This window comes from Cinclus cinclus, chromosome Z (genome assembly GCF_963662255.1).
Source record: "Cinclus cinclus chromosome Z, bCinCin1.1, whole genome shotgun sequence".
In the NCBI taxonomy this organism is placed as follows: domain Eukaryota; kingdom Metazoa; phylum Chordata; class Aves; order Passeriformes; family Cinclidae; genus Cinclus; species Cinclus cinclus.
Genome location: NC_085084.1, coordinates 30,366,136 through 30,392,300, shown reverse-complemented (window position 1 = coordinate 30,392,300; position 26,165 = coordinate 30,366,136). Strand labels below are relative to the sequence as shown.

Below are 26,165 nucleotides of genomic sequence, written 5' to 3'. Positions count from 1 at the left end.
GGCTGTATGCTCTTATTGCTGAGATATGGCTGAAAACTGCATGCAGTACAGTGAAGCACATTCATTTTCATCTAGTACCCGTTTATTGCCTTGAGCACTGTAAATCTGTCAGCTCTTCACGATGCTTTCACCTCTTTCTTCATTTGCTCCAGCTTCTAGTTTGACAATGTTCCCCTGAGGCAGAATTCTAATCTGCTTCCAATTAGTTGCAAAATGTGACTCAAATTTCCACATTATGGCTGCTGTTTTACTTGCACGCACACATCTAGAAACAAATTAATGCTTTTGAATATTTATTTTTTGAGCTTTCAGGTTTACTCTAGGTGGAAGAGTTGCCAACTACGTTCAAACTACATCCAAGATTTATATTTTTCCTGAGACTGAAGTACTTAAAGGTTTCAAATGCCTCTTACTGTTAATTTTCACAAACCCTTTTGGTTGTTAATTATTAAAGGTTCATTGTATTGCGATAAATTAAATAAGCTAACAATACACATAATTAACATTTAAATATGGATGTGATTCCTGTGTCAGTTCAGGATAAGAGACGTTTCTGCAGGGTTAGCACAATTCTTTTTGGAACCTATAAGTAGTTTTTCAGGATAAGCATACCTACCTGACACCTGTCTGACTGCCACCTATTATTTGCAACTTCAGAAGTTGTCATTTGGCTGGGACACTCATTTCATCTCTGGTTAGTCTTAATAGATACACCTAATTAAAATTTTATTATGTGTCCTTTCGTATGGACCTGTGCTTGTGTATACATCCATATACATGAGTGCATGGGTGTTCATTCTCCTATGAGTTGCCACAGTAGGAATATGTGGTATTCAGTAGGGGAAAAGTGAGATTTTTAATGGAAAGTGTGAAAATCGGGACTAAAACCCTGAAGAGAGGACTGGAATCTAATGGGAGTCAACTTCATTCCTTATTCAGGCAAAACTAGCATTAGGTGCTCTGTGGCAGTTCTGCTCTACTGCCCATCCACCTCTGATGTCTTATGTCTGTAGTTGCCTATACAGAGAAACACAGAGTGTTTAATTCAAGTATACCAGTAGCTAAATTTGTAGGTGAAAATCTTCAGTGCAGATTAGCACTCTAAAGCCTGGCAGATTGATGTCAGCAGCCGTAATAGTCTTTAAATAGGCTTGCAGAATTTCATTGGAAGTACATTGCTGAAATTGAAATGGCTAAGTACCTGTCATTGCTAAATGAGATTTACACCTGTAAATTTATATATCCACTTACAATACTTATTTAAAGTATTAAGTATTAAAAACATACAGACATGCTTTTAAAAATATACTTAATTGTCTTTGTTGTCATGCTTTGAGGTGCTGGCTGTGTTGTATGTAGAAACATCTCCATGAAGGCAAATATATATATGTTGTGTTCTGGTTTGAATCCCTGAGAAATTATTTCAGAACGAACAAAAGCTTAAAAATAGAGATAAATGAAAATTTATTTCGATGTTATTTTCTCTTGAGTCATCAGTGACTTTTAACTGCAGAGACAAAAAAAGCTAATGTTATTTATTTCTCTGAAAGTTTCACTTACTGTAATAGACTCCTGTGATTCACAACATCCTTCTATAAAGAAACAGTATTCGCAAATATTGTGAAATGCTTCAGTAGCATGACATTTTTGTTTCTCATACAGCATCAAAGTATCTGAGGCTCAGCTTTGTAGCCATGGTGAATCACAGTTCCTGTGATTGTCAGTTGTTGGTAAAAAAGTACACAGTCAATTAAAATTCAAGTGAAACGTATGTATTTGTAGCTTACAATAACTGGCTTTTTAAAGACATGCAGAGTGAAAAACCGGGCCAGTACATAGAAAAATCACCCGCACACATCATCCACATGTATGCGTACACACATATTAACATGGAACCACACATTATTAATTTTTCAAACAAAAATCACCGTGCTTCAGAGAAGCAACAAATGCTTTTGTTGATAGCTTATAGTTTTATAAACTCTACATGAGCTTATTGCCTTTTAATCAGCACTAAATAATAGAAGAACCTATGAGCCTCCACACTGGACAGCAGCCAAGCAGCCAAAGAAAGAGAGGGAGGAAAAAAAAGAAGTGAATGGCTTAATTGTAGAGCAAATCACTTGTTTACAGATTAAGACCTATTTGGTAGCTAAATCCTATGGACAAGGAGGTGAAAGAATGAGGCACTAAGGTACAGGAAATGAGCTTTATATTTTGTGCCTAAGTCCTGCTATTTTTGCCTCCTCCTAAAGAGGAGGAGGCAAGGAAAAAATGAATTGTTTAACAGCAAAGGCTGCTGAACAAACCGCACACATTAAGTAGGAACAAAAGAGTGGGAGAAGGGAAGTGTTGGTGCACTTGCGTGCTGACAGGAACCTGACAACTGGAGCTGCTTCCAGCTAAGGGGCACCAGTTTGTGGCGAGAAGAGCTGCCCTATTTTGTTTTTCTTTTGAATGGGGTGGAGGAGAAATGCTTCTGTTAATTTGAGCAAACATAATACATTTTCTTGAACCTCTGTCCCCAATATGCTGTTTGGTTTGCTCACTAGAACGGCCTATCCCCCTTTTTTCTGTCTTGCCTTTTCTCCTCTCTCTTTTTTAAGTGCAAGATTTTTTTTAATAGGGCTTTGTTTCGGTCTCATAATTAATTAGTTGACAGTTGAAATGGTTAAGAAGTGCTTGTGATTCGTGCTTTATTGTTGTACAACATTTTTTTAAAGACCCACTTACTGGTGGCCTGTAAATTTGAAGATATCATTTTCATGAGTCATTGGCTTAAAGATCAAAGCCAAGAAAGCATTATAGCAGAACTGGAGTAACCTCTGCAGTAAATGTTGTTTAAGCGTCTTCAGTTAAAACTCACTTTTTCAGCAATTTAAAGCCTTTCAAAATACTCGCCTTCTGAGCTGAATTTTCTATGACTTCTTATCTTCATCACTGCTGTGAAAATGAATTTACAAAGTTTGAATCAGGAAATAGGTCCATAGTTCATGGAAAATAAAACATTTTATTTTACAGGACATCCCTGCTGTCAGTATTTTGGTCAGCAAAGCCTTCTGAGAAAACAAGTCATGATTATTTTGATTTGATCAGATTAGAAACGGTTTGAAGAATATGTTTGGCCCAAGTAAAACAGCTGTTCAATTTTCTGTCTTCAGTGGCTGTAGTAATTTATATGGGGAAAAATAGTAGCTATAGCGGAGTCTGGTAAGTTGTGTCTGGTCATCTCTAGTCATAAAATACATTTTTAGTTTGATCTCCTTAACTTACAATAAAATGAACATGTTTTTTTCCTTTGGCTAGTGGCAAGTTTGTGTAAAGAAAAATCAAAAGATGCATGAAAAAAACAAAGACTTGTCAGTTGTTCTTATTTGAAATCCAGTATAAGAACAGGAAGGTTTTTGGGGTGTACTTATGCTCTGTATTTTGTAAGGGGGACAAGGGAAAACTTAATGAGCTTCAGGTGTAACCTTTTAAGTGCTTGGCAAGGCTGTGCATTTTTCCTTATTTATTGACTGATTGAAATTTACTGATGTGATATAAAATGTTGCTCTCTGCTTATGTATAAACAAATGCAGAATGTGTTGCCAGTAGGTTGTGCTATTAAGAATATATCTCCCTCAAACTAGAGTCTACTAAGTAGCTACCTCGAGAAAAGCATTTCTTGCTTCAGATTTAGTTTCCGCTGCATTTCCTGGTCACAAGAATGAGAGTGCATGGAGAAATGCTCCTAGCTGCATTCCCTAGTATAGGCCACTTCATCAATCCCATTTAGGCACAGAAGCCGATTGCTTCAAAATGAGCAGCAGCATGAACACTGACATGTCTGCAAGAAGAAAGCTGCTGTGAAAGTTATGTATGAATTGTGTCTTTTATATGCAGACTAATTATAAACATATCTGGGTATGTTTATGCCCCTTTGTATTCTCCCTAGGCTTTGAAATGACTGTCTGTGGGAACATTAAACCAGGCTGTTATCTGATGTGTTTGGTAAAATGAGCATTGACATATTTGAAATGACTGAAAGCAGTGTTCTTAGTGACTATTAAAGAACTTTACATTATATGCATGGTATTTTGATTTTGTTCATACTGTAATTTAAATCCTGTATAATGTGACTGGCAGAACCAGTTTTAAAACAAGTTTTTAATAAGAAATTTGCAGTAGGAAAATTTAAGGCAAAATGGTTGTAATTTTGCATCTGCTTACATGTTTATAATTTCCTTGTTATTATTCCTTCAAACAGATCCACAGTTGGTCTTCAGACTGCAAAAATCAGAACATTGAAATAACAAGTGAAGTTTCATAAATTTTCAAAACAAAATTACTTTTTTTGTGTGTATGTATGTGAGGCTTAACTATCAGTAGACAAATTAACTCCAGCATAAGTCTTTCATTTTTGATCGATGCAATGGGACCATATTTTTCTTTTCCAGTAGCACCTTACCAAGTGCTTGATGGACTTAATAAACTTGTTTGTATCCTTGTCAGAGTAAAAACCACTGATTAAGCAATGCTTCCCTGAATGGGGTCTCAGTAAAGTCAAAAGGAAATTTGCATTCTAAAGCAACAATTAGACAAAGAAATCATTTAATCTTAGGATTTGGAGAAATTTCATAGAAATTAGTTTTACTGTTTTGTTGTTATTGTTGTTCTTGTACTGGCTACCAAGGGGCTGATAAAAAGGAGTTGATGACACTTCAGCTCATTAGGATAACAATAGCTCTGGATAGTATTTATGGTGTCACAATAGCTCATCTTTCTTATAATTATGTTTATCAACTTTTAATGCTTTCCAGAAGAGCCGTGCTGATACAATATTACTTTCAAAATTGAATGGGAAGTGAGTAGTGTAACGTGCACTAGCAGATGTCAGTATTTTGTAGGGAACTAGCCTTTGATAAGTTTAAGTATAGAGGTCAGAGCACAGTTTTCTCTGTCCTGTTTGGCTTGCCCTTGTTGCACAAGAAATCACTGTGTTTGCTTTTGTGAATAAAAAATCAGCTCCACGGATGAGGAGTGTGACAGTTTTGTGGTACATTCCTGTACTTTCAGTATTTTCAGTGTTTTGATGTTGATCTGGAAGCTTCACATCAGTATACCAGATTTGTCCAGTAATTAGGCTAATTTCTTTCAGTTACAAAATTTGTAAAGCTGTTGCTAACAGACCAGACTATGACCAGAGAGGAAATATTACTTAGAGGTCAAATGAATCTCCTTTTAAATTGTGGCTTTATTTAAAATCAAACTTGCAGCCCACTTTAGAGTTGAATTACTGCATTTGTTGGTTTGGGGTGAGAGCAAATCATCATTACATGTCTTTAGAAGTAGGACAGCATATTTCCTTTGGTTTCTTTTAAGTCAGGCTGCACTTAGAGGAACCAGTGCAAGTTCTATATCCAAGACTAAACTCCTCTTACAACACTACAGAAGTTCTTCAATCTGGCTTTTCTGCTGGGGAAGTATGATATGTAAATCTTGTTTTCTTCAGTTCTGGACACAAAAGTCATGGTTTTGATCAGTTTTCCCAAAAAAAGATTTTGCCCAGTGCTCATGCAAGAGTGTCTGCACAGCTCTTGGCTGTACCTTCACTGCTTTTCCAGGTGCAAAGACTAAGCTGTATCTGTGACATGTGAAGGAAGAAGCAGTGACAGGACAAGACTGGAAGATGAGGATGACCAGAGCATGGCTCTCAGACTACAGGTATCAGTGGAGCAGTTTTGCTAGGTTTATGGAAACAAAACTTTTGCTGTAATCCCGTGTGGGGTTCTAACTATCAATACTATCAATACTATCAATACTATCAGTACTATCAATACTATCAATACTATCAATACTATCAATACATATCACTGAGGAGTATTTCTACAAGGTGGGACATTCCCTAGCGTGCTTCAAAAAAAAGGTTCAGGTGGTCCACAATGGCGTGCTTTTTCTGACCTAGTGTCCAAGTTGACTGGGGTGAAAGGGGAGGGTACGCAGACAATGTGAAGGGAAAGCAATGATCTCCAGAATAGGTGTGGTGGGGCTGGTGATGAGCACCTATCTTTGATACTCTCATTTCTATTTATCTCAGCTGTGAAAGGATAAGTGACTGCAAACTAAATCTATTGAGTTTATTTGGCCATTTAGACTGAGGTTTGGAATCTCCTGGATAAACAGAGCAATTTATTAAAAACATGAAGCATTACGTTGCATGCTTTCTTCATGAAGGCCATCACTACTTTATATATAATTCTTTCTCTTTCTCTCGAGATCAATTATTATTCAGACTTTTTCTTGAATTTGTGAGATACTTTTGTTCCTTGCACATTGTAGTGCCTTTGAATGTTTTTCCCTACTTATTCCACATTCAGTGTTAGTAGAAGAGGCAGAATATAAGAAGGAAGGTTTTCTCAGGACTCCCCTGTTCATGTGACAGAAACACAAGAGATGTATATTGACTGAGGGCTGAAATCAAAACACTCTTTGCTGGTTACAGTTAACCTCTGATTGAACTCTTAACTGCTCAAACTGGCACCAGCCCCATTTCTTCCAGAGCTTCCTCATCCAAATTTGTACATAGAGATATGTGGGAGTTATTAGGGTGATGACAGATGCCATTTACAGGGCAGTGGAGGGCTAGCTTGATTGACCTGATCTGAGAAATGCGCTTTAAGTGTAGAGACAAAGGTATTTAATGTGTGAGACAAACAAGCCTAGTAATGACAGTAACTTCCAGACTGTTCTCCTTTGTCTAGCCTAATTAAAGATCCAGAGAGTTGTTTTGTGAGCTATGTATTGTGCAGAGAGCCGTAGTTACTTCCATAAAACTAAGATTAAAGAAGTGTACATAATAGGAGGAAAGATTTTGGTGGGATGGGTGTGGCTGCAGATTTTGAGCATTGAGAAAGGGAGGCTGGCTGTGGTTTGCCTGTAAAATCTGTGGTTAATCTAGGGGTTAATAATACAGCCTTTGATTATAACTTCCAAAGTACGGCAACATACTGTTTGTTCCCAAGCTGTTAAGTTTCTGAAAAGTCACTGTATCTCGGTTAATTGATGATGTTTATAAGATCAGCATGTTGTTCAATAAGCAAATCCTTCACATTAATTAAATTGTGAGTGTTATAATCTTAGAATGCAGTTATCTGACCTTTTTAAAGCACGGCTTGTGTGCTACTCTGTGCCACTGTTACATTGAATTAGAAATAAAAATCTAATAATAAGTATGTTTTCTCTCTAGTAAAACTAAATTTAGTTTCTAGTGAAACTAAAGAGCTCTTTTGGAGCTATTTTCCCTGTGTGTCACTACTGTTACAGTCAAGGGTGTTGTCAGTATTAAAATTTAAATACCACCTCCTTCTCCTTCAGGGGAAGGTGGGTCATCATCACATTCACTCATCATAAAGTTGGTTTTGATTGTAACTTTACAGATTAGCAGTTCCTGAGTTCCCATACTGCTCTCCAAAGCACAGGGGTAGCCTAAAATGGCTGCAGATTATGATGTATGACTGCTCTTGTGAAGCTGCAGCTGTGAATCTCGAAGAGGATGTAACCATGCAGAATCGCTCTTTTAGATGGTCATTAGCGCTGCATAAGTACAAGCCTCTTTTTCAGACAGCATTTATTCTTCACGGTTCTTCCACTAGTGTGTGATGGCAGTGTCATTTGCCAAGCATTGAATAACAATGAATGTTTTATTGAAGTACAGTATTCTGAACCAGTGCTTTTTTTAAGCTGTTTAAGTGCTTAATTTTCGTTTGACTGCTCCTTTTCATGCAAATGTGAGTGTAGCAGAAAAATCCAATACATCCTCCTCCCTTGTTCTTGTGTGATGTATTGGACTAAGCTGAAGGCTTGTGTGGGGCAAAAGAAAGCACAGCATAATTTATCTGTTATCTACTGGCATCCAATCCTATTCCAGTTTTAGTCGTCTTTTCTTCATTTTGTTTAGAACAAACACGTGCAAAAAAACAAACCAAACAAAAAACACCCCACATTTTCCCGTGTGATACTAAGGAAAAAAAAAAAGAAGTCAAGAAACAGTCCCTTCCTTGCCCCTAAAATTGCCCTCAGACAGAGGAAATATTAAGCACAATGTTAATTTTTTGTGAATAGTGGAATTTTTTCTAAATATTACAATGCATGGTTATTTCATTCATCTTCCAAGGACCAAATTGCACTTTGGAAGCATTATGACTTCCTTTATGAAGGGCAGGTTTTTAATGTGGTTAACACCTACAACTTTGGCAAGATTTTTTTTTTTTTAACAGGCTAGCACCTCCTTTTGCCATTATGAGGATCAGAGGGAAAGCTCATGCACCCAATGTGCTTTGTCCTTTTGAACATCTGGCCTCTTGATTTGTGAGCTATCTTGAAAATCTGGCATCAGTTCTGGAGTTTAAGTTCTAATTAAATAAAGTACACCATCTGACCATAAGCTTTGCAATACACTGAGGAAAGGAAGGGGGGGGGAAGCTATCTTCATTTTATAGTCAGTGAAACTGAGATGGCGAGACCATAGAGTTATTGAAAATGGTCAGCATATTTGGTACTACATATTTCCTTCAAAAGTGGCTTTTAGTGCTTATGTACAGACCAAATGCATCTGTGATCTCAGAATCCCTGGGTTTTAAGACCACAAAGCAAGTTGTGACATTATGACATGAAAATTAGCCAGGCCATACTATAGTGCAATAAGTGATTGTATCCATTCCTGTAATAGCATCAAACTCTTTACTGTCATTTAGGAATGCAAAATCATTTTCAGTTGTTTGGGGGGCAGAACCACAGATCCTGTGTTTGTTCTATGAAGCAGTAAACAAATACTCATCAGAATTCAAGTGCTGTGACACTAATTTTAAAAGAACACATGATCCTTATTTTATAATTACAAACAATATTGAAAACAAGTGGTCAGTCTTCAGGAGCTACTCAGTCCAGTCTAGGGTAGCTTTCTTTGCTGTGTAAGAGAGAAGAGCTTTCTATATAATGCCTGTTGAGATCAGAGAAGGTTGTGTTTATCTGATTATTTTTGCCATTTTTTTCCTCTATAGAAGCGTTAGGTTGAAATGTAAGAATGTGTAGGAAGTTCTTTGCTTGTATTCAATGATCCACTAATTCTACTTCTGTATCTTGAGTATATGATTTTTCCAACGTCTGTGTGTATATGCCTTTTTTCTTTATCCTCAAATAAGCAATGGACCTTCAGATCTTTGATCCAGTCTTTTCTGGTTGGCCATTAGTCATATTAATTCACCAGTGGTCAGAGAAGCTTTGTTCTCAATGCAGTTTTAACAATTCAGTGTCAAGATCTGTTGACAACAGTGTCAACACTGTTGACATCGGAGAATTTGCAAAAATTTTCAAAAATTGCAAGAATTTTGCAAAAAATACAAACTCAGTTATGTTTTGCCTTTTGTATTTTAGATAAAGATAGGAAAACTGAGCAGGTTGGTCTTAATGTCCAAGAGGAGAGAAATTCCAGAAGCAAATAAAAATGAAGCAGCTCCCTCAAAATTGAAAAATAAACATGTCCTCAATTTCAGTATCTGAAAGTAGTATTTGAATTACTTTGTTCGCAGGTAGGCTTTGAACTAAAATACTGTTTACATACATACTGAGAACTGTTGTCAACTGGTGCACTTTTTATATTCCTGCTTTAATCCATTTAATCCTTCCAAGAGTCACTGCAATGAGAAGGAAAGGCAGCCAGAGGTGTAATAAACACTGATTTAATTTTTACAGCACAGTACATTATAGAACTATAAAATTGTGTGATTAGCCAACTCATTAACACTGTCTTAAAGCAAATAAGTGTTTAGAGCTTGACACACTTAGTGCTGGAAACCTTTCTAATAGTAAATTTGAAATAACCAGTGTTGCTTGGAGTAAAGATTGTGCTGCTGTGCATCATCAGGAGCTTTGTATTAGGGCTGTCATCTAATTATTCCATTCTAATGCATTCCCTGTTTTACAGCACTCCTGTCTATACTGTTTTGACACTTCCTTGAGAGTGGAGCTGTGTAGAACCTGCAGAGCACTTTGTACAGGGCTGCCACGAAAATAACTTAATTGATTTAACTACTGCCCTTCACTTTATAAAGGGGTTTCTTTTCACTTGCTCTTTTGTCCTGCATTTATTAGTAGTGACTTAGGAGGCATAGTAAGAGCCAATGCAAGAGTCATTTGAGTCACCTAAGGTCTGTTTTTCTGGTAGAATCCTATTGATCCTGATGCTGTGTTAGCTGTTTATGCTCTTAACATTTTCAGTGGTGATTTAAGAGATCTAATAATCTGTTATGAGACATCTGAAAATTCCCATATTTTTGTACAAAGACTGCTCATGCAGTGCTTTCTCCATGATGTATTTGAGCTGGAAATTTAGAAAGTCTTCACCCCTTTTGTAAGAATCTAAAAATAGATAAACCATGTATTTTAAATTTGCTAGATACTGAGAAGCCACTTCTGTCAAACTAAGCAAATGTCACTTGGTGCATTAACTTCAGCATTTGGTGTTAGTTTGTATGGTTCATTCAATTTGAAAGCAATGTTCGATAACTACTTGAAAATGAAATTACTGTCTCAGCCAGCTTAACAAAAACATGGCCTCTTAATAAATTTATCAGTTATAAAATGGTTGAATCACTTTCTTGCTTTAATGCTGTGGTTATAGACTTACTGCTTTGGAAGAGGTCTCCCTGATGAGTGTTCCCTTAGGTTAGTTTTTGAGCAATTTAATTGCAAGATCACATCATAGAATGACAGAATGAGGGAACATATGGAAATTAAAGTCTTGAGATGTTTTAGGGTGAGGCTCAAAGCACGATGTTCTTTTTTTGGGTGTATTTCAGAGATAACTTAAAAGAGATCTATTCCAAAAAACACATCTAGGACAAGATAAAAATACATTTCTAGAATTGTGTCAGCCATTAAGCTACAGGTGATCTATCTTTAAGGACCTGTTGTGTTTGAGACATTGCTTTTGCTACGGGAAAGTAAGTATTCACCTGAGTGAGCAAGGGAAATCGCACACAGCATTACGTTTTGTGATAAAACTCATTGATGCTTAATCAAGTGAGTAGTATGTTGTATTTCTATAGTTGCCATCTGCATGTGCTGACAGAATGATTGTGGGAGAGAGTTCTGTCCCCTCTGGTGCAAGGCTCACATGCAGGCTGTGGTTCCACCTCTGCAGAAGCTGATTTCAGTCTGAGCTGTCGGTACCATACTTGATCATGGATCAGGTGCAATGAACTGGCACATCAAGATGAATACCACCAAAAGTATGAGATGGGTTGTGGGATTTAGGTTAGATCCTACAAGATGCAAGACTGTATACCCTTAGTTAAAACTGTGATTACAGGCATCCCTGGAGCAGTAAAGCTGTGGAAGGTAGCATTGCCATGGCTGCCTGAGCAAACAGTCTGGGATTGATACTTCCTTAGTCCAGCTGTTTACTAAAGGAGGAGTTCCACAGTATCAGTTTGTTGCTTGACATGTTTGGTGCCTTTATGTGCTTCCTTGAGTAGTTAAAGTCCTCTTGGCTGTGTCGATTTGACTAACAGTATGCCATCCTGAAGTAGGGTACTATATGTGTGGTACTCCAAGTAAGAAACATGAAGGGAAGGATTGTCTGGAAGACCACAGCAAAGTGGAAACCTTTAAAACTGGTTTCATGTCAGAACAGTATATGTATTCTGGAGCTGTGCCTAAAGCTACTGGCTCTGGGACAGTGAAGAGTCAAAAAGGTTCCTGCTTCTTGTTTCCTCTTTGCTCAGAGGTTAATTACTGGCAGTAGCTGAGATAGCTTTTGTAAAGGTAGCTCTGGAAAATCCCCATAAATGCTCTCTTCCCTTAAATACACAGTATTGGCAGGATTGGATTCAGGTTGTTTGCAGCCATGCTGTGAAACCTCTCTATTTTTAGACCCTTGAGTAGAGTCCAGAGAGGCAGGACAGTGATGGGACTAAACCATCCAGTTAAAAGTGCTGCTTTTAAAATGTCAGGAACAACTTGTTTGAGGTTCATCTTTATAGGCAAGTTTACTTTTGTACAGAGGAATAACTGCTCCCTTTGGACTTACATTCTTGGCTTGTTTCCATTCATTTGTATGGAAGAAGAGTAAACGCCTAGTCAACCACACTCCATAGAAGTCAATAAGAAAGGCATAATAGTGGATTTCCCCCCTCCACACATTGGAAGACACACATAAACCTAAAAATGAGTTGGTAGTATTTCTACTTCAGCTTTTCAAAATCATTAGCAATACAGAGTAAATGCGTGCCTTGAAGTCTGGCTAATTTGTATGTAATGGTAAATAGATCTGGTTTTGAGGATAATAAAAGTCATCAAACACTTCTGTGTATGGATGTTCATTTTCAAATATCTGAATAATAGTTGCAGGATTGATACATTCAGGAAAGGAACACAGAACTTGTCGCCTTTGTCCACCAAACAGAGATATTCCAGCCTTTCACAACTTCACATATGTTAATGAAAAACATTTTCTGAGAAATTGGCAGCTTTATGCTTTGTAGCTAATGCCAGGTTTTTTCATGGACCAGTTCAAGGCAGAGCAAAGGGAAAAAATGCCTTGTTTTAGTGCGCGAATTATTCTGACAAGCTTTCACATCGCCCCTCCTCTTATTAATATTCTTTTTGATGTGAGCTTGTAAAACAGAGGATTGGCTGTTAATCTCTGGGATCTCGAGGGCTTTTGGCAGTGTCCCATAATTGATGTGTTCACATGGCTGTTGTCTGACTACTAATGATTAGACAGCAGTGTTATCTCCCAGCTAAATCAGTGTTGCTTATAAATCACACTTGATAAAGTGCAGTTTCATTTCTTCAAAGGGTCTGTACATGTCTATATAGTTTGGTACAACTGCCAGAGCCATTTCATGATTTTGTGACAGCTTAGATTAGGTTTATTTTTTTTTTTGAGCAAGGTATTTGAATTTCTGCCAAGCATTCAAAAATGTTTCTGTTTATCTTTGTTTTAAGCTTATTATGCAGTGGGTAGAATAAAAGGATATGCACAGTTAGGGCAGATCATCCTAGAAGGCACAAGTAACTGGAGAAAATAACAGATGTAAAGTGAAATACTTGGACTGTCAATTTCTTTTGCTTTATTTGAACAGAAATGGAGCTTCCTTTGTTGTATGTGTTGACCATGCTGTTGCACTATAAAAATAGTCTATGAGAGTATAAGAAAGGACATGTGGAGACACACGGTATTTCAAGAATGGAGTCTGGGATTTTCTGGATGAAATTGAGTTATTTGCATGCCTACCTTTTTCAGCAGAACAGGAGTAAAAAATCCTCACTAAAGCTTTTCAAATACAAACTTCTGTCTGTATTTGGGTTCCTAAAAAGCATGCTAACAAGAATCTTAAGGCAAAATTAGTAGGTAAAAATGTTGCTGAGATAGGGACATGAGAACAGAGATCTCAAGATAACCCGAGATCTGAGCCAGTGAAAGGACGAGATTTGTCTGTCTTTTAGGTAACCTGTAATCAGGTGACTTGTGTGCTGATGAAAAATAACTAAGAGAAGGCTAAATCTGGGTTTCTCTTCTCTGCCCAAACTGAATGGCCTCAGAGTTAAGGCCAGTAGGTAAGCAAATGTTGAAAGGTCTTTCTTGCTGACTCTGGTTCTTATGTTTGCCTTCACACTCTAAAATTAATCCTTCAGTCTCATTGTTAAGGGCTATTGGACATTTTGTGTCACATAATTGGTGCAGAAATTTGGAGGGAACAGATATTAGTGGCTTCCTGCCCTCAAAGATTATTTTTCTTAAAAAAAATCTTTACTATATGTGTATTATTTTGGGAATTATTTTAGAGCTCTCTTCTTTGAAGTGCTATCTACTTTTCTCCCTGCTAAACAACCACTACAGTTCAGACGCTGCCCACAGTTATGCTTCAGTGGACCTACTCTGGATTTATATCAGTGAAAGTATACACCAGTTGGGAGGAAAAAAAAACAAAACCATTTGTCATAAATTGTCTTTCCCGAAGGCACTGTAAGTAGATCAAGCTGCATTTCAGAATAAAGATTTTAAGCTAGATATCCAGCAGTGAGTAATTTTAAGGAGAGGTAAATAATAATGCTTCAGCTCTTGTTACAGTTGAACTGTCACAGTGAAAAGGAAAGCTGAAAGGTCATTTTGGAAGTTTTTCCTTTAGTGACTTGCTACATGGTCATGAATGTGTATGTCCCATTCCTGAAAGTAATACTGTCTTCTTCTTTAAATAAAATTAGGACACAATATCCTATACTTGGTAGTGATTGTAGCTGATAGCATGAATATTTAAGGTCTAAGGAATAGAGAAAAACACCTAACTGGTATGGCTCCTACAACCTATCAGAAAGCACAAGAAGGAGACCTCTAAGGCAATAGTACAGGAATATATTAGTCAAAGACCCACATGTCTTACCTAAAAAGCCAAAAGGCTTTTTAAATTAAAAATTGTAGGGCCTGTAGACATCAATAAATATGGAGCCATTAAGTCAAATACTCAATTTTCAGAACATGCTAAAAATGCCATCCTTAAGAATATAGTCAGGCCCATGAAGGCTTTTGGGGTGCCTAGACCATCAAGGAACTCACTTCTGTTCCTGAGGATTACAGAAGGTCATTCACAAGCTTTTGGAAGAGAAACTATTAGTTTGGACAACTTTTCTTAATAAAAATTTACTGAATTCAGGAAGCAGCAGCCTCAGTCATAATGTAGGCAACTTTGCACTCACAAAGTGAGTGGTCAGCAAATGGGTAAAAGGTGATAGTTGGCCACTGACATGCAAATGGATATTAAAGTAAAAAGGAAGCCACTTTTTTCCTGAGTTTTGTTGCCACTCTATAAAATAGTGTACTGGAGTCCTGGAAAACCATGCAATGGCTGAAATGGCGATGCTTCCACCAGCCTGTGGTTGCATCATCAAGTAACTGAAACCATCTTTCGGAACTGGAGAACTTCTGCTTTGGAGTCATAGGGTCATTATTTGTGTGGACATTAAGAATGAAAATTTGCCGTGGAGCAGTTAAATGATGATGCAATCAAATTGAACATTATCTTCCTGTATACAAATGAGAATGAGAAAATTTTCCTTAGTCACTTGGAGTTTTGATGTGTCATAGAGCCACCATACTTCCTTTCTCAGGTTGAAGTGTCACATGTATTAGAAATAAACACAGGAAAACTGAGGATAATATTTATTTATAATGCTGTGAAACTTATGTGAACAAATACCATATCTATTTTCAGGCTCAGAACCTGGAAAGGTTGAGTGTAGCAGAAACTTCAGAATAAACAGAAGTGATTGCCATTGTTTAAATGAAAAGTTTCTAAAGGCCCACATAACTTCATAAAGCAGTATATAACCCTCACTAGCAAGTGGATATGCTTTTTTTTCCCTACCATATTCAGTTGTATGACACTGACAGATACTGGACATCACTATGCAGTTTCTCTCTAGCCCCAGACAATACAGAGAAATTTCTTCCTTTACTATTCAGAATAATTCCTTTTTTGATTGTGGAATTGTGTATCTCTCTACACAGGGTAGGTATCTTGAGTGAATTTTAGTACTTGTTCATTTTGTATTAAAGCTTAGCGAAGTTTACTGGCTGACTGAAGAAAAGTTTGGAAGATTGACCAGGAGAAATCAAGATTCAATGCAGACAATTATCTCAACGAATGTGATTTATGTAGGCTGAGTGAGGAGAAATGTCTCTACAAGAAATTTGCAGGTGGTGATCTGGGCATCTTCCCAGAACTCTGCCAAGCATTAGAGCTGACATACAATATTTCACAGACACAGCCTTGGCAAAAGGGCATCACTGCCAGCTGTCAAATGCTAATCTTTCGCACAGTAAAATGGGTGAATGGCTTGGGAAATCCCACTCATCTGAGCTAGATTTGGAGATGTAAGAGAGGACAAGGAAGTTTCCTTGCCTGTTGTTCAGCACTGTTGTGCTGCATTAGACCCTGCTCTGAACTTTAACTTTTCATCACAGTCTTCATTAATACTGTTCTAATAATAAAATATTAGCATAATCATGCTGTGGAGCTGTCTGTGGAGGTGCTGCAGATCCATAATGTCACATAGTCACATAAATTCTGTGGAGGTATGGAGGTCACCATGTAAAAAGATCTTGCAGATTTGTGGCTTTACTAGGAAAAAAAGTGACAGTTCTGTTAATGTCTTTTGCACTCTCCAAATACTCAGTTGATTGAAGTGGAGAAGATAATGTTAGGAGTAGGAAATACTTGGAAGCTGCAACTAGATGCTACTTGTGTTACTCAGTTCAACACAATTATGCATCATGTTTTTTGTTCATGGTACAATATTTGTAAAGCACAAGCGTTTTTTAAGAAAAATATTATTCTCAAACAAAGGTTTCAAAATGTGAAATTTGGATGAAATTTAGGCAGTTTGAATCACTTTTGTAATTTTTTTATATTTAAGCTCTCGTAATTCTCAGCTAAGTTTACCAAAATAATTTTCTTAGTACCTCTGACCTTCCTGAGCTTTGAATGTAAAATATGTAATAGATATGTCTGTCCTATGGCAAAAATTCCTTTCTATATCCATGTCTTATAGTATTTCTTGTTTTCTTTGCTATCCTTTATGACACCGACTTTTTTTCCCCCTCCAGCAACTGGATGAAGAATATAATTTCTAGCAAGAGGAGAGTTAAAGATTGGTGAGGTGTCTGGTAGTGCAGACATGCTTCTGAGCACACAGACATTTTTCTCATGTCACATTCTCCCATATTTCTTCTCTTCCAGTTAGATTAACTTCATTAAAATTGCTTCTGATTTATGATACTGTGCATGAAATCACAACGAGGTCTTCTGGGGTCACTGTTGCTTTAGAAAATTAAGATAGAGGCAAGTACACTTGATGCATAAACAAGCTAGTCTCCTTCTCACGATAAAATCTAAAGAAAGCAGGATTGTAGGATTTTTTGGTAGGATTCAAAACTTCCAGATGGGGATGAATTCCTTTATTTCCTGTTTTCCTTTCCTGACACAGTGATTCTGTGAAGTATTAGTTCATAACTCCAAAGAACTTGTCAATATAATTTTCAAGGTTGAAAGTTTCTTAGTCTTTTCTGTCTTTATGTTGCTGTCGTTTAGAGGGAGGACTTAGGTTTGCAATGGGCTACTAGGCTTGGTTTTTTAGTTAGATCCTATAATAGGATTCAGATCTTCTTTTCACATTCTTTCTGTTAGGGCAGACATTCCCACTGGGAATGCTAACAGTAGATTTTTCTTTTTTTCTCCATTTAAAAAGTGGTTCTTTCTGGGAAGAGCCTGTACTTAGCCTGAAAGCTGCTCCTCTGCCTTTCCCCTGGCTGTGTTGGTAGATGGATTAAATGGCTTTTGGCATGTACATTTCAAAATCACCTGGTGGATGACAGAAGTGTATGACCCACTTTGGTCTTAAATAGGTAGACTATGTTACTGTGTAGATATATCTTCAAAGAAACATCTTCATTAAAGCAGGAAGGTGAGTTTTTCTACACAGCATTTAAAGTGCCTGAGTAACTGAATGTATTAGAAAGACTTGACTATTTCTTGTTAATATTTCCTTTCTCTTCCATGTGTGCTTCTTCCTATTGATGAATGTTACGCAGCCACCAAATCACTTTCTTTTAAGTTAATGCTCAGATAAAGGATTGCTCCAAGGAGCAGTGACTATATTGCTTGGCAGGTGGTCTTCATTTTCTGTGAGCTTTCTGCTACTAAGCATCATAGCTCCCTGATACGATCAAACACTTGGCAGTGGAAAACTGCCATGAATAACACTGCAGCTTTGTAGCCTTTGTCACCAATCAGCTCTCAAAAGCTCTTGGAATTAGGTGAAGAAAATATTGCTTGACTATTTCTGTCTTTTTGTACTACTTTGATTGTGTTTCTAAAGAGAGTATCTATGTAAATAACCTTCTTCAGATTCAGATTTTCAATCTCATATTGGAATCTCTTGTGTGATAAACAGCAAGGCTACTGCTCAGTATGCACCAACACCTGGAAATAATAATGAAAAAATAACAGTGAGAAACTGCAGAGCATCTGTTCTTGACATTAACTTTCCTCAGTTTGACAGACTGCCACCACCAGATGTTAGTCTTATGTGCCTTTTTTTCCACTGGAGATGGCAGCCTTCCTGCCTCTCTTTGCCTCTAATAGCTTACATCAGTGCCCTTTGGAGAATTCATGAAAACAATTGTATCACCACAATGATCTCTAGGAACCACCACTTTGCAGTGCTGTTATGATTATCAAACAGGATGGGATAACTTTAAAACATGTAAATCTGGGGCAATGTTTAAGCTTAGTATATTTTTTTCTTGTGACTGAGGTCATGCTTGTGCAATGAATATGTGCCTCAGTGACAGTAAGTGTCCATTTATTTCTCAGCCAAAGGTTTAGTGTTTGAATTCACAGAGTGAACTTAGTACAAGCACCCCTATTTGGCCTTGTCCTGAGTGAATGTTTCTAGTGGAAAACATGAACATTATTAGCAGGTCTAAATAAACCAGAACTGAGCACAAATATTTGTAACAAAGAACTTAATAGGATACACTGTCAGATCCATGCTTTTGTTAGCTCCTCCTCCCTCATTGTTTGTAATACTTGAAACCAGAAGACACATCTGTCAATTTTCCCTACATTCATTAAAAACATTGGCTAATTCAGTATGACCAACGAAAGTCCTTTGGATTTTTCTTCCTCTGGTTTTGTGATGAGTCTCTGTTATGGAAGAATGATGTTGCATGTGTAGTAGGAGGTTTTGCACAGCTTTACAGAGCTCCTTGTAAACTGTCAAACAGCCTATTTGTCAGCATTTTTTGGGTTTATAATGGGATGTGGCTTAGCTTTTCCTAAGTGCTAGGCTCCATTTACCTGCCAGTTACTGACCCCAGTTCTCTTCTGGTTGGAAGTAAGGTGTGTTAAGAACTCCTAAATTATGGCTGGGTAGATGCTGACCCAGTTTCCCTGACAGAGCAGCATTGCACAGCCAGTGCCAGGGAGAGGGGCTCTGTGCCATCCAACTGTGTCCCTCCACTTGGCATCAAGCAGCAGGAGCTGCAGAGAGGAGAACCAGTGTTCTCCCTACACACAGCACACACAGTTAGGGTTCCGTGGGATGTGTGCTATTAGATACTGCAAGAAAGAGCTGCTGCTGGGGGTCAGTTGGTATTTGGCTTTCCTGTGTGCACTCAGGTCTGCTCTGCAAAGCTTTCCACCTTTGCTTTAACTCTGCAACTGTTGGCATAAAGGAAAGAATAAAGACATCATTGCTTGAGTGCATTGTTCTGTGCCATGGGAACTCCGCTTTAACCAGTAGAATTTTGATGGTATTAGTAGGTTTTTACTCCTTAGGGATGCTTTCAGTTACTTATGTTTTGCTTTGGTATTGCTTTTGTGGTTTTTTTTGTGGTTGTTTGTTTGTGGGGTTTTGTTTGGTTGTTTTTGTTGTTTTATTTGTTCTGTTTTTTGCTTGGTTTATGGGGTTTGTCTGTTTGCTTGTTTGTTTATCTCTAACCTGAAGATTTAATTCGCAGTAAAAAGAGTCCTCTCCAAATGAGGAATACCTTGGAGAAAGTGTGGTTATATGTACATCCTCTCTCCTCCTTTGTTCTAATATAATTGAATGTAATCAATGTAATCCAAGTTGGTCATACAAAGATCATGCTAAACATTTTTACAAAGTTACTGAGAATTATTTAGCACACATAAGGCTTGCACACATGATTTGCACACAAACCTTTGCTCTCAGTTTGCATCTATGAATAATGCTAAAAACCTACAGAATTGTTACAAAGGCCAATGGTAACAATTGTTACAGTTTTAAAAAAGTTCTTCCTAATTTGTCATTTTGTTTTCTCATTATGAAAAGTGTCCATTTGATGAAGTTAGCTGATCTGTGACACATGTATAGTACCATTTTTTCTGTGGTTTTCTTTGTATCCCCATTTTGCTTTATAAGAAGGCAAAATTAACTTTGATGCATTATTTATTTGATACCTTAAGATACATTTTAGCAAAACCAAGATGATATACATTGAGTCATTATGTCTTTTCTGTTGAGTCTTCTTGTGAGCTCCAAAAATTAAAAACAGCATAGTCTTGAAGTCATTTGATCATCTATTTCAATGCAGCTAAAAAGAAGCTACTTAAAAAAATATCATTAGGTTGAAGAGTGATTTCTTTGTATATATATTTCTTTCTTGTGATATCTGTGATCCAGTGGGCCAAATGAACATGAGTTCCAGGTGGTTTAGCTAGTTGACTGGGCATGCTCTTATCCTTATCTGGCTGTCTTTTATGGGACAAGGGACCTTAGAGCCAGAGTGAAATACCATATGAATATTGGAATTGTTCCAACTACTAATTTCTCCATGCTATACATGAAATAATAGTATTTTTTAAACCTGTCTTTATATATGTCTTTCTTTAAATAGCAAATGAAGTGCCCAGTTCACAAAATTGATTTCCATCCACAAAAAAGTCTTTCAGTGCCAAGAAAAAAAAGTAAACTTACTCCTTGTTTTAAAAATTTATTGTTATTTCATACTAACAGTCTATGACAAGAGTGAATAGTTTAATAGACACTTAGCAAGTTGCCTTGTTTAGCATGTATGATAGATATTTTTGTACTTAATTTTTCCTGTGCAACATTTGGGCTAATGTCAAAATATTTGAATTCATAAGACTGAAATTACCTGTGATACACCCAATCCCTACATAAAGAAATGCACTCTTGGCAAACTGGGCTGTCTATTACTTCTTAAAAATTTGTGTATGTTATTTGTTTGGGTTTTTTTAATTATTACTTCTATTTTTTTAATTCTCACAGCACTATTATAGTAAGTTTGTCTGTTGTTTTCAGGTTGATCCCCTGTTTACAGTGCCTGCACCTCCACCTCCGATTTCCAGCAGTATCACACCTCAGATTCTGCCCTCCTACTTTTCCCCATCTTCATCCAATATTGCAGCACCAGTCGAGCAGCTTTTGGTACGGACACGTTCAGTGGGTGTAAATACTTGCGAGGTCGGAGTAGTAACAGAACCCGAATGCCTTGGACCCTGTGAGCCTGGGACCAGCGTGAACTTGGAAGGAATTGTGTGGCATGAAACTGAAGAAGGTAAATTGTTTTTTCCATTAGGTTTGTCTCTGAGATATATCGTCAAGGGGCCATGTGCTGTATCTGCCTGAGTGCTAGCTAAAGGCTTGCTAATCTGTTGGGACACCACTATATACTGTGACAGTCACAGCTTTACAGTTCAGCTAGTGAGCTTTTATTTTAAAAACAAATGGCAGGTCTTTCTATTATTTAAAGCAACTGTGTTTTCCAAATGACCTACCATGTAAGTCCAGTTATTAATAGAATTGTTTCCTCTTACTCTATTAAGAATAACGTATGAAGAAATTACTAATAGAATAGCATAAATGTGCTATTTAAATGTACATTATGAAGGGGTGTTTTGTGTGATGGGAGTGGATATAGGAATAGTTTAGATGAAAGCTGAATATTTCAGCTGATAAGAAATGCCACCATTACATAACAATAGAGGCCCCAGAGACCCTGCGAAAATTCAATTTGATGTGATTATTTTTACATTTTAGTTATATAAAATATGCTTTAAATGGAAAGCTTTCAGCCTTCAAGGAAAGTGTTCCATGTGGTGAAGAAGTGCTATCAAAACCAGATTGATTTCTTTAATATCCTTTGAAGACATTTGTCCAAGTAGGAGTGTTGGAGAGCTTTAGGGAACATTAAATGTTGATTTGCTATGATTTAGGACAAAGTAAGTAGGAAGAGGATTATGCTGTGATATGCAGATTTTTCCATTTTGGATTTCAGAAGCTCATTATTAAAATGACAGCCTTCTCCTGCTAAAAAATACTGCATGTATACACTAAACTACTGCAATTTTTCATTTAATAATAGCAGATACTTTCATTTATAGCTGTGTGAAAATCTTCCTGTGATAGTTCTTACATTTCATTTGAAGGTTATTTAATTTTTAGTGATCTGCCTTCCTCAACAGTGAAAACTTATTATTATGAAAGGTTATTTACAAAAAGATATAATGACAGAATGCAGCAGTGCATTGCTTCATGATAAATCCTGACATGCTTCAGACCATATGCACAATGTATTTCAGCCTTTGCAGTGATATATAAGACCTCACCAAAGTGCTCTACGCTGTCCTCTCAAAAATCAATAGAGAGAGTCAGATTTACTTGCTTTTATATGCTTTCATCCATCCATCTTTCTCTCTGTGTATGTCTACAGCAGATTCATAAGGCAGATTGATCCTTTTAGATTGTTTTTAAAGCACAGTATAAATTCTGTTTTAAAATATCCCTGCAGAGATGACTGCCCTTAGCAACTCCAATCTTTCTTGACTGGCCTGTATTAACCAGAGTTGGAATGTGTGGGTGTTAACTGTGTTGACATGAAAGAGCAGTAGCTGTTAATAGTGTTATTCTTGCTGAATAAACTAAACTTCTGACCCCCACTGAATTTAAGAGGCCTTCCTTGGGAAAGGTTTGGCACCAGAAATGAAGTATTAAAAGAGTGCATTCTGGTCAGGGCGACATTCCATTTACCAATATCTCAGCACTCTAATGGTTTAAAATCTCTTGTCACTTAATGGAAATTAACTCCCTTAGCCTTTTCCTAGTTTGTCTAAAACAATTTTCTGAAACAACTCAATTCATTGATGGCATGTTGGAGCAAAACTGTTATGGGTGTGCCTGTATCCATAGTGTTACAAACACTCTTGAGAGCACTACAACTATGATTAACTATAAATATAGATAAAATGGATTCTAAAATACCCTGGAAATATAGCTAGAGTGTAGATTAAGAGACTGAAAATAGTCAATATGATATTATATTGTGTGGTTTGTACCATGATCTTTCTGTTTGAGTGTTTCAAACCCTGCTGACTGAAGTAAATAATACAAATTTGACTGTTTTATCCTAGAGTCTGCAATCAACACGGAAAAAATATTTCCTAATGATGATTTTTGCATTTAAATTTGGAGCACACATATATATATTTATGTGTTCTCAAACTTTATGATAAGTTCATGAAAGTAGCTATATAGAAGTTTGTATGGAACCATTTCTGCCAAATTCTAGGAAACAGCATACAGATGGGTTTTCTTTTTACCTGTAATAGGAAAAAAAAACAAACTTATCACATACTCAAGAAAATGAGTTCTGATATTGACTTTAGGGCAGAACACAACCTTTCCTAAATGGTGTAAATTCAGCTTATTCTAACCAAACTTTTCTTTGTAACTAGGAACATCTAAAACCATCCTGGTGTAAATAATGACATACAAATTTATTTTGTTATTTTCATGTGTTTGTTTAGTTTTCACTCCCTTTACTGCTTCCCAAAACTTAATAGAAACACACACGTGAACTGACATTTCACTGGCTGGCTGTATATCCCATAGCTTCCTAACATAAAACAATTTAAAGAAGCTAAGGAAGGTATGAAAATTTCTAATCCTGGCTTGTGTTTTGAGATCTTTGAATTATTTTCTATCTAGTTTAGCTGCTCTGTAAAATGAATTGTGAGGTGATAAAGATAGGCTGAATACTCATAGGAACCACCTTGGTGTGCTGCAGCAACTAGTTGTGGGAATGCAAATACAGAAAGGTTGTGGTGAATCACAGTTATTACAACAAGAATAGTAGCCCGAGTGGAGAAAGATAAAATCAAATAGTTTATGCACAACTCATTAGTATAAATGTAATCCATGCTTTATAAAATAGAAGGTATATACTGAGAATTCCTGTTATGATGGTATCTGAAATAACCAGTTTTCTTTTATGTATGTTGAGCAAGTTGTCACATTCGTTGCATTTATTCTTTGAGGTCAGAAAAAGGATGATGTTGAGGCTTATGAGTAATATTTTAAAAATAATCATTCCAAGGGTAGGCGGCAAGGGAAGAAGGCAACACTGAATTTCAGACAAAATTCTGAAAGATCAAAAAGAGCATTGTTACAGCTCTTTTCATTATTTCCACACCACTGTATTTAGTTGATTTAATAAATCAGACAATTTTTCCCAGTGTGTTTTAATCTTTAGAGGTGTAGAGGGAAGCTGGCATCTGAACCCTGTTATTTAATTACAGGGTGTGGTAACTAACCCTAGGTGGTTACTCCTGCAATTGACTGAGACTGCTGGTTATCACATGGGCATTTCTCAGTTGCTCCACTAAGTTGTGTTATGTTTAATTGCTATGTTATTTATGCCATAGGCATTGTCATATGCATAACAGTCTTGTTTGGATATAACTTGGTGATGTGTCCAAAGTGGTAGTAATGGCTGTGAAACAGAGCACTGAAAGGACTTTCTGAGGCTAGCCTGTGGGAGAGGAAAGAGAAATGATTATGTGGGCAAGTCAACCTGAAACTGGCAGCTGATGTGGATATTTGACACCAGAAGATATCTGCAGGAAAAATCCTTCACAGAAAGCAGCTTGGTAATGTTAACTGGAGTGTGTATTTTGGTTTGTTTGGTTATTCTGACATTCTGGGAAACAGCTGCTGAAAGTCTCTATTGCTATAATGAGAAAAAAGTTTATCTTGAATCAGGTACTTGCTAAATTCTGTGATTATCTTCTGGGTAAACAATTTCTCAGCAAGCAATAATTTCTTCTTGCTGCCTGGAGGAAATAGAAATGACCCAGAAAAAAGGGAAGCCACCAACCAACTTTCTAAATTGCTTAGAGCTCGCGTTGTTGTTCAGCTTCTCACAGGCAGTTGCCGTGGGTCACGTCCTGGTTTTGGTCCTGCATCCAGTAGTAGAGTTTCCCTTTAGGTGGGAGCCAGTAGTACTGATGATGCCTTCTTTTCATGAAAACTGCAAAGGATAAAACTGCCCTTGCTGCTTTTGTGTGTGGAATGAGCTGTCTACATATGAGGACTTTCTTCCTCTTTGTGCAAATCAGGTGCAACCTGCTGTTGCTCAGTAACAAATAATGGGGAAATAAGTTGTGTTTTTTAATCAGAGTTAGCATCTTGGTCTTTATAACCTGAGACCGGTTGCCAAATGGAAGAAACAGGAAACTGCTAGATCTCAGAAACCTGATGGGATAATTTCTAGGGTATTCTAAATTTATCATAGTGTCAGTTCTGACACAATTTTGCAGAATTTTTAGAGAGATTTAGTAGGAAGGTTTAGATGACAAGTAGGCATGCTGGTATTTGTTGTGTATAGGGTTTTCTGCTGCCACTTTCACAACTAATATGCATAACTTGTTTTGAAAATGTTATCTGTTGCACAGAGCTAGTGTGGAATCCTCTCTGCCTTACTATGTGGTCTTAGTTTTGCAAAGACTACTTTGAAAGAACAGTCTGTTTTAAATATCTTTGGCTCGATATGTGTTTGTACATGTGTGTGAGTAAGGGTGTGTATGTGTCAACAGAAGTAGAATTAGAAGAATGAGTAGTCTGGCTGCCTGTTATTCCTGTTAGCAATTTTTGTGGTTTAACAACAACATTTTCTTACTTTGACAAATACTAAGGCATGATGAAACAATGAAACTTCTAATGGTGAAAGCCATGTCAAATATATAAGGAAACAAATGTAGAAATTGGGATTTTTATCAAAGAACATTACAACAATTCGTAGAAATTTATTGAAACATGTTAAATCACACTGTTGTCTTGAGCTCAAGCATAGTTTATTGAGAGAGGCAATATGCTTTATTAAACCAAGTGATGCAGTTGTAAAAAACAGGTTCACTTTTAGACTGAGTGCATTTATATTTCTGTGTGATATAGACCATTGAGTCTACATTGCTGAGTACAGGGGTTGAGTATTGTTAATCACCATATTTAGGTCAGAATTGTGGGTTTATATGACAGAAGCATAAAGTTAACTGCTGCTCAGAAATCAGGCTTTCTTATGTCTGCATTACAGAGAAGTGGTTTGTGGAGATAAGTAGGGTTTTTGGCTAGCTACATTAACAGAACGCCTAAAATCCAGCCATTTCCTCCTGCTGCATAGGTCATCTGCTGACCCAGTATGAACAGTTCCCACTACCAAAATGCCATATGTCAAGAAAAATCCTTTACATGTATTTATATTTTACATTTTATGTGTGATTTTTGCTCTTTCTACTGTA

The 26,165-nt window shown here is 37.0% G+C and overlaps 1 protein-coding gene across 1 annotated transcript in view; it reads left to right on the top strand.

Annotated features, from left to right (window-relative positions):
- The window catches only part of ZNF608 (zinc finger protein 608), a 74,744-nt gene that overhangs the window by 10,824 nt on the left and 37,755 nt on the right, over positions 1–26,165 (top strand). Inside the window, exon 2 of the mRNA XM_062513312.1 lies at positions 20,893–21,148. Coding sequence (XP_062369296.1) covers positions 20,893–21,148 — 256 coding nt within the window. The remainder of the gene's footprint in view (positions 1–20,892; positions 21,149–26,165) is intronic.